The 15487-nt window shown below is 40.4% G+C and overlaps 2 protein-coding genes across 2 annotated transcripts; both read right to left on the minus strand.

Moving 5' to 3' along the window:
* Window positions 1-3915: 3915 nt before the first annotated feature.
* On the minus strand, window positions 3916-5383 carry LOC306641918 (jerky protein-like; the record flags this gene model as incomplete). Its single annotated transcript, XM_079107268.1, has 3 exons — window positions 3916-4215; window positions 4300-4983; window positions 5234-5383. The coding sequence occupies 3 exons, from the start codon at window positions 5381-5383 to the stop codon at window positions 3916-3918; spliced, it is 1134 nt and encodes a 377-aa protein (XP_078963394.1).
* A 2857-nt stretch (window positions 5384-8240) lies between these two features.
* On the minus strand, window positions 8241-9480 carry LOC306642435 (transmembrane protein 263-like). Its single transcript, XM_079108217.1, has one exon. The coding sequence runs from the start codon at window positions 9212-9214 to the stop codon at window positions 8879-8881; it is 336 nt and encodes a 111-aa protein (XP_078964343.1). The 5' UTR covers window positions 9215-9480; the 3' UTR covers window positions 8241-8878.
* Between the last annotated feature and the right edge of the window lie 6007 nt (window positions 9481-15487).

The following is a 15487-nucleotide window of genomic DNA, read 5'->3' on the forward strand; positions in this document are numbered from 1 at the left end:
TTTATGATTTTTAATAAAATAAAAAAAAGAAATTCATACTCTGTTTTCTCTTCACAGGAGCTTAAAGATAATGAATATGCAAATTCTGCAGTGTAAAATATAGCAAAAAAAAAACAACTGCATAGGCAATTAAAGCAATGTTGTCAATAAATGAAGCTATGACTGTAATAACAATTATGAAGTATTTAAAACTGATTTTTGTAGGTTTATATAAGAGCTACAGATCTTTTTCCCTTCAGAGATACATAATTAAATATTGGATGTAGTTCAACTAAATTTTGCATATCATCTCTAATTTGCCACTATACAAAATTAAAAAGTGGCATAAACAAAAATAGCAAAATAGTAAAGGCCAAATTGCATGGAATTAAAATGTATCTTGTGCCAATTGGTATTAAATATATTTTTCCAGTATCAACTACTTTTAGTACCATTGGCTCCCAAACTGGAAATTATAATCTAAAAAACATAGCATGTATTATGGTATGGTATACATAAATAATAAATCTCCCAGGCATATCTTTTTATTTGAATGATTAGAATCCCAGAGTCTGAAGCTTTTTAAACATATCACTTTTTATATTTATATTCATATTAATTCATATTTTGTCTCTTTCTCTCCATCTCCCTCTCTCAATCATTGTTACATTGAATCATGGTTTAGGAAAATATTTGGAGTGTGTGGTTAAAATCCTTCATCAATGATACATAGGAGGAAGCTTTGCCAACCATTTCAAGGTCACCATACCAATGAAGTCACACCTAAGGGCTATCCTCCTTCAGATCTTATCTTGTACACACAGGTTGTATGAAACTGTTCAGAAACTGAGATGTTACAGAATGAAGTCCAAATCTCAAAGCTATAGCAGTAAAAGTTATAATTGACACCCACTTTTGACCTCTGAGTTTATAGAATTTGTCAATTTTTAAAAATTGATAATAGATTTTGATAAATACTTATTGGGTTTTCAAATTTAACCAAAAATTAAGGAAAAAGGTAATAAGGTCTTTAGTTACTTAACTAGATAATATATATGTCATATATCTTATATGGTATCATTATCTTATAAGTTATCATTATCTTATATCTTAAAATTCTCATTAAGGGATAACATATATATGGGTATCATTGTACAAATGACTGGCTTTCTAGGACCATGCCTCAATCTAAAAATATTCACAGATTTTCACAAAATTCGGATTATGAGCCACAGGAAGGAATGTGTATAAAAATTATAATCAGCAATTTATTCAAGAATCAGTGTTGATCAAGAATCACTGATTCACCATTCTTATTTAATCACAGTCACAAATCTTGCTTTCATTTTTATACTTGCAACCTTGATAGAGTCTAAAGCAATTCACTTTCCAATAAATGCAAAATAAATTTTTACATCTTGGGAGGGGCAGAGTCTACAGTTGCAGTATTTGGAGGTGTGGAAATAGTCTAAAATAGTCTAAAATACTTCTCTAATATTATAAAGAGAACTTAATTTTCTCAACTTGCAAAGCATTCATACACCATGGAAATAACCTATAATAAGCACTTAAAAGTTTTTTACATTTTCATAGTAAACAAATACACATATATATCTAAATATATACTTATGTATACTAAATTTTTTTTCTCAAAATAGCACTTGAATTAAGCAATCATAAGCTTCTCACCTCAGTATTTCTTTAATTTTAAAAAGTTACCTTTGCTTCTTAAAATTTATTTCTAAATTTACCTACAGTAAAATTAATATTTGGTTCTTCTCAATGTCTTTCATCAGTGTTTTGTAGTTTCCCAAATGCTGATCCAGTATATTTTGTTAGATTCATAAGAATTAACTTTATTCTATTATATGTGGTACCATTTTCCTTATTTTCATTCTAATCATTCATTGATGTGTGAAAATAAATTTAGTTTTATATTGATTTTCGCATCCTGCAACCATGATAAATTTACTAGTTTTAGAAATTTTATAAAAATAAATATGTGCTCACTTTAGCAGCACATGTACTAAAACTTTAATAATACAAGGGAGATTAGTTTAGCTCCTGAATAACGGTCACACGCAAAATATAGTGTTCTGCATTTTAAAATTAAGTAAATTCCATAAGATGTTATGTATAGAGACATTTCCTCCTTTTGTTCCTATTAATTGCCATTAATTAAGAATATCACCAGATTTCCAGTGTGTTGTTGAATGGAAATGATGAGTGGATCCCAAATTTAGGAGCAAAGTATGATCCTGTCATCACTGGGTGTGATGTTAGCTGTAGGGTTTTTGTACATAAACTTTATCAAGTTAAAGAAGCTCATAGTTTTGCTGAAGTTTTTGATCATGAATGTATTTTGAATTTTGTCAAATGCTTTTACTGCATCTGCTGAAATCATCACATGATCTTTCTTCAGACTGTTAATATGGTGAATTATGTTGATTAATTTCCCAAATGTTGTAACAGCTTTTTATTCCCTGGATGGTTGCATATATTATCTTTTTATATATTTCTGGAACTTTGATAATATTTTGTAGAAGACTTGAAACCTGAAATTTTCTTGTATTTTGGTCTGGATTTTGTGTTAGGACAAAGTCACTCTAGAAGAATAAAGTGGTGAGTGTTTTCATCATTTTTTTTTCCCAAAAAACGATCTGGTTTTTATAAGCTTCACACATGCTTTACAGAAATACACATTCTACAATGCAGTGATACATCGACAGTGACTACGGCCTGTGTTTGGACAAACTAAAAACAATCCATTCTGTAGGTCTCTTGGCTCTCACGGATCCCAGCAGGTTTTCTTGATGGAGTACGTAAGGAGCACTGGAATGAAAACTGTGCCAACTCAGCTGCCAGGATGTGAATCCAAGAAGGAAAGGAGCTCAAGGGCGAAGCAGGGAACACAAAAAACCCATCTCACGTACACCATGAGCAGGAATGTGGTGGTCAGGGCCTCTGGAGTCACAGCCAGGCAGCCCAGTGCTGCTGAAAGTAAAACTGCAGGTGGGCTAAGGCTGGGGAAATGACCATGTCCTAAGTCGACCTCCATGACACCCACCGGTACAAGATGGGCTTTCCCCAAGAGCATCACTGACCTAGCAACAGCAAGGACGAAAGCTTCCACACTGCTGGAGCCTGTTCTGCTGGCCTCAGTGGCTGTGTGGAAATCTGAGATTAATCTCTGGATGCCTGATCGAGACTGGCTCTAACTGAAATTCTGGGGTGCATGGGATGTAGACTTTGTCGTGGCCTCTGAGCCAAAGGCTAAAAACAACACGGTTCTGTGGTCCCTGGGGGTCACAAGAGGGTCTGGCCAGGCAGCCCTAACTGCACAGTGGGGCCTGGGTCTGCAGGCAACAAGGGACACTGCAGAGTTCTGCTGCCAAGCATAATCCTGGCTGAAGTAGGCATGTGCCAATGGGGTGATGTGTGACCAGAGTGGATTTGAGGCCAGGAACTGAGTCACAGCCTTTTCCAACTAAGTCACTGCCCTCAGACTCCAGACTGGGGATCCACCCAGCACATGAACAACTGCCAGCCAGCAGAGCCAGCCTCCTGAGCATGGGAGTTGCTGTCCCCTGTGGGCCTGCACAGTGCTCTTCTCTGCTAGGACAGACATGCCTCTACCCAACACAACAAGGTTTGCCAGGTAACACAAGATGCAGAATTCACCCAGCCTGGCCTGTTTCAACTAGAGGAGGCTTGGGCATGCTTAAGGTAGGATGGACTCTTCCCAAAGGTCTCCTATCAGATGACCTAGCAAATGACATAGGTAAACTTCAATCAGCCGAATACACAGACCTGAGTCCTTCTGAGTAACCATGTGTGGGGGCACCACCCCCTGGGGGAGCCCTCTTTCCCAGAGGGCAGTCTGTGTCCCAGGACTGAGCACACATTCCGGGGGCCAAATGAGTGCGATGACAGCCATCAGTTATCACCGGCTGTGGATGAGCAGGGCAAGGTGGGGTGGGCTGTGGCCCTGCACCCACCAGGGCAATCCTGGAGGGCCTTGAGCTTCACTGTGGCACTCAGCTGTAGCTGCCTCCTGAAGGCAGAGTGCAGCATGTGCAGTTGCCCCACCTCCTGCGAGCTGAAGCAGGGCTGATGCTCTGCCAAGTGCTGGAGCGCCTCAAAGGCTGTGGCTGCCTGCTCCCAGGCCACCTGGGACACAGCGTCCTCCCCAGCCTCTTTCTCCACCTGGTCCACATCCCCGTCAGCCTCAGCCAGCTGGGCAGCAGCGGGTACCTACACTATTGCTCTACCCATGCCGGGCGGGTGCCTGTGGCCCGGGCAGAAGGGACCCTCTCTTGCGAGATTGAGGATGTGAGCGAAAGCCTTGTTGTGCGGCTTGATGTTGCAGCGCTCGGCCTCCTCTTCCTCCTCGCCCTCAGAAGAGCCTCTGGCAAACATGACCACTGGCCACAGCTTCCTCCAGGCCCTCCTGAAGACGTTCCAGGCACAGGTCGTGCTGTAATGTGGGTGGAAGCCCCGCAGGCTCACAGGAGGGTTGATAAAGTGCCTCATGAAGTCTCTTCGGATGCCCTGCTCCATGAGCTGAATCAACAACGTCACACTGGCAGGCAAGAAGATGGTGAAAATGTCATCAGACGCCAGCTCAGACTCCTGGGGGTGGGCCCGGGAGTTGTCCAGCAACAGACTGGCCTTGCTGTCTTTGGGCAAACCTATCGTTCTAAAGTGTTCTCTCACAGAGGGGACAAAGATGCCATGAAACCAATCTGAGAAGATCTCCTTGTCCACCCAGGCATTACCCTGGGCCTTGTAGGCCATGGCCAGGTGTTGGATGCCTGTGAAAGCCTTGGGACCGCCACACTTCCCGATGGCCAAGGGCTTGATTCTATGGGAACCTGTGGCATTGGTGCACATCAGGACTGTTAGTCTGTCCTTGCCCTGCTTAAGGCCGGGCACTGCCCCACCATCTGGGCTGGGATATGGCAAGCACCACCAGAAGAGGCCGGTCTCATCGGCACTGTAAACCTGCTCAGGAGACAGCCCATGCTCAGTGGTCAAGCTCCTGAAGAAGCCACAGAACTGCTCAGCCGCCTGGTGGTCAGCTACCTGCTTCTCACTGGATGTGTCTAGCTTTTTAATGCCATGCCTGGCTTTAAAGCACCAAAGCCACCAACCAGAAATCACAAGGGGTTAGTCAGCCACATCTGCTCATAGAAGTCCTTGGCCTTCTGAATGAGCATGAGGCCCGACATGGGAACACCCTCGCCTGCTTTACCAGGAACCACTCATACAGCACCTGGTCCAGGTGCTCAAGCTTGGGTTTGTGGAGTGTGCACCGCTGCTCCAGCACATGGTTGGAGTGAGAATTGGTGAAGAACCAGAGCAGCTGGGCCTTGTGGGCCTTGAAGTCATACAGGGTGCACATGCCCACGTTGAACTCCTGCCATTAGCGCCTTCCTGCTGTCACCCTGCTCCAGGCATGTGCAGATGTCAATCTTCTCCTTCACAGTCAGCACCACCTGCTTCTGCTTTCCCCTTCTGCCCTTCACAGTAGCCTGCTTAGAGGCCATGGGAGGCCATGGCTTGTTGCCTCTCCTTCCCACCTTGGCTTCCCCTCCATGCCTCTCTGCTAATCCTGGACTCAAGCCCAGTCCTTCCTTGGTCTACCCTTTACCTGCAGCAGGCTCCTGTCTCAGCTTCCCCTAGGCATCCAGGTTCTGGACTGCTCAGGTGTCAGCTACTGACAAAGTGGTCAGCTGCTGGTCCTCTTTGCAGGTGAAATGTCCAGAATCAGTCTGCCCCAGACTGCTTGGTGTGGCTGGATCCTCGGCCTTTGTCTCAGGGACAGTAGCAGAACTTCCTCGAACAATGCCTGGTCTCAGGTTAATGAAGGTTTTGTGATATAAGTGAGGTGCTTTTCTCCAGGGTCCACAATGGTGTTTTACCCACAGTGCTTCAGGAACTCTAGACAAGTCCTTCCCCATCTGAGTTGGCCTCCTGGTCTGCTCCTGGTAGTACTGGTGCTTTGCACTGCGGTAGAGTGAGTGTGTACCCTGCCTCACACAGCACACACAGCACCGTAGGCGCCTCTCACCATGGGAACAGGCGGCAATCAAGGCTGCAGTCCAGCCTCAGGAGGATTTCTAAAATGAAACTGGGGGAGATGTGGAGTCACACAGGAACCTGTGAGGGGCCAACAATTTCTGGAGGAGGCTCAGCACCAGAAATGGGCTACCATGAATGTTTCTTAGTGCTTGGTGTGCAGAAGTGTGCGGGTCATACAAGGTGGCTGGAAACACTGTCTGGCTTGCAAGACAAAATGCTTCCTTCAGAAATGAAATTCAGGTATTATTTATGAAACTTCAAGCACAAGGCAACAAGGCATGGCAAGAGATGTTCAGGTGGCTTCTAGCCTTGCAGCTTCAAAGGAAGCACTGACACCATGAGGCCAGTGACTAAGGACTTCCAAGTATCCACCTGAGCCCAAGGGTGGGCAACACACTGGGGGCTATCGGACAGGACAGAGCTGAGGCAGGAGAGAGGGGCTCATGCACGCTCAGCTCCCATCCTGGGTGTGCGGAAGTACACTGCCTTAGAAAAGGCCCTAAGGCATTCAGGCCGAGGATGTTAAGAAAGGTCCTTAACTCAGAGGGACTGTGCTTGTCTGCGGGCAAGGGCAGGATCAGGGAGAAAGGTGCGAAAGACAAGTATCCTGGAGACTGGGCAGGAGAGGAAAGGGAGTCCCAGGAGGATGGGGTCCCAGGACAGACTGAGAGGAGGGGCGCGGAGGCGGCCTAGGGGCACCGCTCCTCCAGAGAGGCTGGGGTGAGAGCGACTGCATCCCGGGGACCGCGACCGGGAGCAACTCCGTGTGTGCGAGGCAAGCAGCTGAGAAGCCCCATTCAGGCTCCGGGCGTGGCCCGGCCGGTGGGGGCGCCAACCCAGCTGGGCACGCCTGGAGCGCTCCGGGGTCGCGCAGACCCAGTCCCTGGACAGCGGCGGGAGGCAGGGCCGGGCCCGCAAGCCGCGAGGGCGCCTTGGCCACCCAGCCTTGCCCGGCTGGCCGCCCGCATCCGGGGCCCCTCACCTGTGTCCGGGCCCGCGGTGGCAGGAAGTACTGCCGCACCCCATTTGTTTTCTGCAATGAAATGTACAGAACTTGGTGGCAGTTCAACCCTATATTTTTGATACAACTTGCCAGTGAAACCATACGGTTCTGGAATTTTCTTTAATAAAAATTTTTATTATGAGTCTTATTCAACAAACTTGAAACTGTAGGTTGTTGCTTTCTTAGTGATTTTATACTCGGAGGCTTTTAAGAAATTTGTCTATTTCATTTAAATTGTTGAATTTATGGGCATAGTTATTTTTAGATTTTCCTTATTATTATTATCCTTTTAATATTTGTAGCATTAGCTCTTATTCCATTTCTGATATTGATAATGTGTGTCATTTCTCCTTTTTCTTGGTCAGTTCAGCTAGAACGTCACCAATTTTATTTTTCTTTTAAAATGATCAAATTCATCAGTAATTTATTACTATATATATGTGTCATTTTCCTACTGCTTAAGTCAGCTTTACCTTAATCTTTCTACTTTCTTTAGATAGATAAATTACTAATTGGAGACGTTTCTTCTTTCTTAACAAAAACATATATATGTATATATATTAATTTCTTTGTAAGTACAGCTATTGCTATATTATACTAGTATACAAAGTTTAGTAAGTTATAGTTACATCTTCATTCGGTTTAAAATCCTTGGTTATTTTAAAGTATGTTTCTAAAAGCATGATATTTAATTTCCAAATAATGGTGGATTTCCCAGCTTTGCAATTTGACTTCATTATAGTCAGAATACCTATTTTGTATCATTTCAGTACTTTTGAGTTTTTTTTTTTATGATTGCTTTTATTGTACTTTTAAAAGGGACAACTGGTGATACTTTAAGACATCCTAAAAAGACAGAATAGGTGTGAAAGATTCTTTTTATATCTTGGATGCTTTTAGGTAATTTTTAAATACTTAATATTTGTTCCTCCTTAATCTGAAACTCTTCCAACACAGCTTCTGACCAGCTAAATATTCCTTAGGCACTGTTAGGTGTATTAATAATGAAGCAAGAACCCAAGTTGAAATATACAATTTGACCTTAACGACTTAACAGAACAGCCAACAAACACTGTCTTATCCATTGACAGCAAAAAATGCCTTTGTCCCATTACTCCTGAGATTCTTAAGAGGGAAAACTAATTTTACAACCTTGAAAGGAATCCACAGATAATTATAAGAACTGCACATATTTAAGGTATTAGAAAAGATGTTTTCTTTTGTAAGGCATCAATGATTAAATGAATACAATGCATATCTAACAAAAGATGATTAACAGTATCATAAGACCATTTATCTTTTCAAATTCCTGCTACTTTTGCCAGTTTAAATAAGAAACAGAATGCCTTTTGGCCTAAAGAACTATGGTTTTAAAAAACTAAGACATCTGAAACTATTAGGCACATCAAAGGTACAGTTTATGTAGTTCAAGATTCCCTTTGTAAGGGGCATGAGTTACCTGGCACATTGTACATATGGAACTGTAAAGATCATGTACTAAATTCAACTTTCACATTTTTAGTCAAACTGAAAGACTTATAGTAAATATTCAAACACACCATGTTTCAGTTACAACTGAATAAGAGTAACATTTTACCAGATAAAAACCTGGAATTTGAGTATGAGAAACCTTCATATACACTGTGTAGTATTGGTCTCTTCTTTTTAGATGAAAGCCAGTCGTCAATACTTTCAACACAGCAGATTAGAAGATAAACGTCCAAAACAGGTGACTTGGTTGTAGTCCATAATTTAGCAATTCAATGCCACTGGGCATCATAATGCTGTGGAGAGCAAGTATATCTCCATATTTTAGTCAGATTTGTCTTTCTTCTTTCCTGTTAAGGGCACTTTGTTTACAACAGCTGTAACACCTCCAGCCACAGCAGAAACGCCCCCTTTCACCAGCCCTATTCCCATGGAAGGCACAGTTGAAACAGCTGTTTTGGTCACCTCCAGACTCTTTCCACCAATCCAAGCCACACCACCAATGGTGGCACCAACAGCTCCCTTTGTAACATTGAAGATACCCCCAGTCACACGGGACAACATGCCTGGTTGTTGCTGTGGATGATCTTTCATTGAACCTTCTGGTGGTTCATCACTAAGGTATGATGGAATTTCTTGATTTTTATCTGCTTGATTCATATCTCCGCCGGGGTCGGGGCCGGCGCCTGCGGCTGGGGCCGGGGCCGGGCGGAGGGAGAGGGAGGCAGCGGGGAAGGCTGAGGCGGCCTAGGCGGCAGCGGCGCTGGACACAGCCCTGGGCGGAGGCTCCCCTCAAGCTGCGGAGCCAGAAGCCTCGGTCGGCGGCGGCGGCCTCTGGCTGCGGACGTGGCGCCCGACGCGACCCGCCCCCTCCGCAGCCTCCTCAGCTCCCGCCTCCTCCCCCGGCTCCGGCTCCGACGCGCACACGCGCACGCTCACCCCGAGATTCTTAAAATTTGTTTTGTGGCCCAAGTATTACGATTCTAAGCCATATTGGAGCCTGATAAAATTTAATAATACTGATCCCATTTGCAACATTCTAATGTTTTGTTTACCATTGATTTTTTATTAGTTTTGATTTTTTAAATGTTACATCTAAATATCCTTTATCTCCATTAGTAAGTCTGCCCAGACTGCCATAAAAAAATACCACAGACTAGGTGGCTTCAACAAAATTTTTATTCCCAAAATTTCTGGAGGGTGAAAACTTGAGATGAGGGGCCTGTGAGGGCTTTCTTCCAGGCTTCCACGTGGCTGCTGTACTCATTGTTCTCACATAGGGGAGAAAGACACATGAAACACACACAGCAAGAAGGAGAGTGTATTCCTTTGCATATAAAGATACTAGTAACCCATCCAAATTTGTTTATAGCAGCTCAACTCACAACAGCCAAACCATAGGAACCAACCTATGTGTTCTTAAACAGATGAATGGATAAAGAAAATGTGGAATATTATGATGGAATATTACTCAGCTTTAAAGAAGAGTAAAATTATGGCATTTGCTGGTAAGTAGATGTAGTTGGAGAATATCATGCTAAGTAAAATAATCCAATCCCCAGAAAACAAAGGCCAAATATTTTCTCTGATATGCACATACTAATTCACAATAAGGGGGGTTTCTAGGGAAGACTAGAAGTACTTTCAGTAGAGGGGAGTGAAGGGAGAGGAAGGGGTAAGGGAGTAGGAAGGATAGTAGAGTGAAACAGACATTATTACCTCATGTACACACATGACACTGCATGACCGATGTGATCTTAAAACATGTACTGTCAGAAAAATGAGAAATTATATTCTACTCATGAGTTATCAAAATGCATAAATGAACTCTATTGTCATTTATAACTAATTAGAACAAATAAAAAATTAAGACACTGTAGGAGCAAATGAGACTCCACCCTTAGGATCTTGCTAATTACCTCATAAAAATCTGACCTTCCCCTTACAGCTTTCCCTTACGGTCACAGGGTGACTTCAACACAGGAACTTGGTGGGGATAAGGAATACAATGTAGTCTCCAGCAGTAAAATTTTAGTGCTCCTTAAATTTTGTCCTTCCATTTATTGCTGTGCCCTTGAACACCTGCTGCTGACTATTAATGGCTAATGTTCCATTTACACATTCTTTGCCATTTGTTCTAATATGTATTATTTGAATAAATGACAATTATATCAAATTAGTGGATATTTTATTCAAATTTTCTATACATTTGCTGATTTTTATGTATTTTACTGATTAGAAACAAATATTTGTCAATAATATATTCATGACTCATGGTATAATTGTGAATTTATCTAATTCTTTTTTGAATTCTAATGGTTGTAACACATTTTGGTGCACTACTTTTAGTTGTGTACAGGTTTAGGATTATATTTTCTTAGTGAATTTACCCTTTATTACTATATAATATTCCTATTTATCCCTATTAATTTTCTTTGTTCTGAACAACAGTTTTGACATGAATATTGTCATTCTCTTTGATTTGTATCACATGGTATAACTTTCTGCACCCCTTTATTTATAATTAACCTTTATAATGCTTAAAATGGGTTTTTATAGTCAGAATAAAGATGGTTCTAATTGTTGTTCCAATCCAATACCATCTGAGTTCAAAGAGGAATGCTGAGACAACTTATATTCAATGTAATAATTTTATGAATATAATTCATTTAGTAACTTTATTTTTTAGTTGTCTTCTTTGCTTTGATCATCCTTTTTTCCCTTACCACCCTCACTCCATATTTCTCTTTTTCATCTAATTCTCTTTGCCTTTAGTGTATTATTTCAACATTTGAATAGTCTGATATGTTCAGTTTTGTCATTAACTTGCGTTTAGTGTTCATTCTAAGGATATGCATCTCTTAGTTTAACACTCAGTTGGTTAGCATTTCAAGTGAAATATACAAGTGCTACAGCCACAGAATTTTACATTTCTCAATTTATTCTATAACTATATATGTGCACAATATGTACTATTGTATACTATAAATGCTATGTACTATTGTGTACTATAAATATATACATGTGTATATATATTATATATATAAATACATACACAATCTTTAGGAGAGAAAAGTATTCTGTTTATTTAGATATTTGTAGTTTCAGTTGTTTTTCCTTTGTTCTTGAAGCTGCAAGTTTTCCTCTGGTAATACATTTTGATTTTGCTTTTTTTCCACCTGAGAAATTTCCCTAGCATTTATTTTAGAGTAGGTTTTCTGGTGATGAATATCCCAATGACTAAAAGAGGGAATGTAGGTGAGGGAACAGATTTTGAGGAAAAAATTATAATTTATTTCTAAACATGCTGATTTTGAGTTTCCATAGCAAACACATTTGCCCATTCAATTCATAAACCTGTTCTCTGTGCCTTTCTTCCACAGCCTAAAAGCTCAATATTAACTTTTATTGCCTTATCTAGTAACTAAGGTCATCCAAGTAACAATTGTCTAGCCAATGACATGGCCAAAAACATATCCCCTTCCTATCTCTGCCATCTTTCTGCCCTAAATTTGAGATTTAAGAGCTCTGATGATCATTTTATGATCTTCAGCTAATATGCATAAGGCTAATGCCAGAAAAATCACTTAGTCCTTGACTTTAATTGAGTTGGAGTAGAAGAACGTATGCCCCCAAACTGTCTCTTTCCTCCTTTATTTTTTTAGGTCACTTAAGCAAACCTGTCTGTTTTCTTACATCTAAATGCATTCTTGACCTTATCCTTTATTGGAATAGGGTTTATGATGTAAATGTACAGATTGGTTTGATTTTGCCTGCAGGCCTCTGATTCTTCACCAACCAGTACTGCATGAGACTAAAATTACAGATTCTAGTCAGTTGGGACTCTGCTCCAAGGCAGTCAATGCCAAGTATGACAATCAACAAGGAATCAGGACTCAAGGTTTCTAAATTCTAGTCCTGTTCTTTGAACTTGGTGTTGCCCTTTTTACAAAACTCTCCTCATAACCTTATTTAAAATGCAAGCCACATAGTTTGTGATTCCTACGTAGCAGGTCTGGAGGGAAGCCCAGAATCAATCATTCCCCCATGTGCTTCTGATGATTAAATAGGTTTGTTCTGCTATGAAGTGCCTGAACTGAACTAGAGAGTCCCACTTGGAAATTTAATGCTACTTAATTTTACGTCTCTCACATTCTTGTCATTTACAAAATGTTACAGCATCCAAATGCCAATGCTATCCTATAATGCTGTATGGTTTTTCTCCATCATTAATATTCCATAATGCTGTTTTTCTTCTAAAAGTTGAAGTATGATCCCAATTTTTTTTTTTTTTTACTTTTTTTGGGGAGGGATTAAAATCTCCCTGCACCCTCACCTCTAAAGAACACACTAGGTGATCTCACCTAAATCTTGCCTTTCTCCAAAAGAAGACCACATTTGCAGCACTTCCAAGACATGGCATGCTTTTCTAGTGTTCCATAAAACACTGGGCCTAAAATTAAGGTTGTTATTTTTCTAGATACCTCATTTTCTTCTACACACATGTGCAACACATCTTGGTTTATGACATCCACTTTAGCATCACTGGTATCCATGCAGTTCTACCTTTCACACACATTGTGTTCAGTCTTGGATTTCAGGCTTCTCTAATCCTGACTCTTCTCATATGGTATGACTTTAACATTCACATGAAAGGCCGAGTCAATCAAATTAGTCTTAAAATTCACTGATGCCTCATCTCTTTAGTAAATTTCATTTTCACCTGATCCCAAATGCCTTATGATTATAATGATGTCTAGAATTATTGTCTTAGAAACTGTAAACCTTGACATTCTTCAATTTGACCACAATTTTCCTTTGAATGTTCAAATTTCCTGATGTTCTCCAAGTACAACTTGTTTTTGTTTTTTATATTTTACCTTCATTAAATTTTTAGAGGTCTTTTAAGTGCTTTCTACAAAATCTGGCATATGTCTTCTGAATATTTATTATGGCCAATCTAAGTTGGCCTTTATCCCAGTATGTGAATTGTGAGTAATTAGGGAAATGACTTGGTTCTCAGGGTCAAAGATGGAAAGAAAGTTCATGTCAGAAATGATAGTGTGGTCTTATTATGGGTGATGTCAACTTCCAAACTCCACCCAAGAATGTTCCTGTGTAAATTTGAAATTTAAATACAGCTTCAATTACATCAACCCACTGGTGAAGAAAACCCAGCTGCTAGCTGATTTCATTGCCTGTTATTATTTTGAGGGTGATTAGATTGGTCAATGAACAGCCGTTTCACAGACCCAAATTTCTGCAGAAACTATAAAACTGAGAAGTATTAAAATATTGCTAAAGTGATCAGGGTCAGAAATTAAATGTCTCAATAAGTATTAAGCACAGGCTGGGTATATTCTGGATCCAGGAAAGCACACTGGGTAACAGAAGGGGAAGTATTAGGGGAGATGCTAACTTAAGAGCAGTTAGCAGTTGAGTTAGCTTTGCCTGCAGCTAACCCTATATTTTACACTGTTAAGTTGCATCTCTTCTGATAAATCTAAGTTTCTTTTAGTGAGAAGGCATTCTGGTTGATACTTCAATTGTTTACTTCTAAAAATGAGAGGAATCTGCCTTCTGTTCCCCTGAAGTTCTCTATTTCAATGATCTATGTCTCAGTTTATCATATTGTGATTTCTTACCTGATATACACTGATAGTACAAAGATGAAAAGCACCTTAACATGCTCCAATTTTAGAAGGGGCTGTCACCAGGCCCAACCTTGGTCTGGATGACAGGATACACATATCTGTAACCTCTAACCTGCCAGCAAGAGTACTGTTTAAGAATCCAAGCAAGATACAGATAGAGATGTTTGCTGTGTCTCAGGAATGCAACCTATCTCTTTCTGGTTCTGAAATATCATTTACCACAACAGTCATATTTTCATATCAAATTAGACCTTGGAATCCCTCTTGACAAAATAGCTACAATGGTTTGGAAGTTGTTTGATTGCGTACCCAAGGGTGCATGTGTTGGAAGCTTGGTCCCTAGTATGTCAATATTAAGAGGTGTCAAGACCTTAAAAGGTTTGATTCAGTGGGAGGTTATTGGATCATTGGGGCATTACCTTTGGCAGGAGTAGATGTAGATATTGTGGAATCCTGGTTGGTTCTCATGAAAGGGTTGTTTTAAGAGAGCAAGCCTGCCCCCCTCCCCATCATTCTTTCTTCCTCTTACATACATTCCTGCTGTTATACATTCACCATGAAGTGGTTTTTCCTTAGGACCCTTACCAGAGTCAGATAGTGGTATCATGCCCTTGAATATCTGGAATTATGAGATAAATTAACCTCTTTTTATTATAAAATGCCCAATTACAGGTATTTCATTATCATAACAGAAAATGGATTAAAATAATAGCTAACTTTGTTCTGCTGCATTATACCACAATATAGTAAAATTTTCAGGAGAATCACCTGTAGTATGTGTAGACACATACATACGTACATATGCTTTCAAGATTAAATTCTTATTCTTGCTTGCTAGATTAAATTTTTTATACTAGCCAAATTATAATTTTAGTAAAAAATTTTTCCTTTGGAAACTAGGTAAATGGGGAATTGATATTATTCAGTAAGGTCAATAAAATATATTTTAAATACATGTGATTTATCAATGTATTTGTTTCAGTCTTAATTGAAAACAGATTAAAACTAATTCTCCCTACATTTTGTGTCTTGCACTAGAAGAATTAAGATAATTCTCCATGAAGACAATTTCAAGTGTATGGAAGCCAGTTTTTCTAACAGTCTCCTAGAAGGCACAGAGTTAAGAATTAACTAGCCAGTATAAACATTGCTGCAAGATTTCTAATCTGCAACACAATTACCACATTTCATCATGTATAGCATCAGAGTCTGAAAAATACCCTATCTTCACTTCCAATACACATCCAGTCACTGTTAAACAATGTTTTAGAACCAAGGA

Source organism: Sciurus vulgaris (assembly GCF_902686455.1).
Source record: "Sciurus vulgaris genome assembly, chromosome: 12".
Lineage (NCBI taxonomy): Eukaryota > Metazoa > Chordata > Mammalia > Rodentia > Sciuridae > Sciurus > Sciurus vulgaris.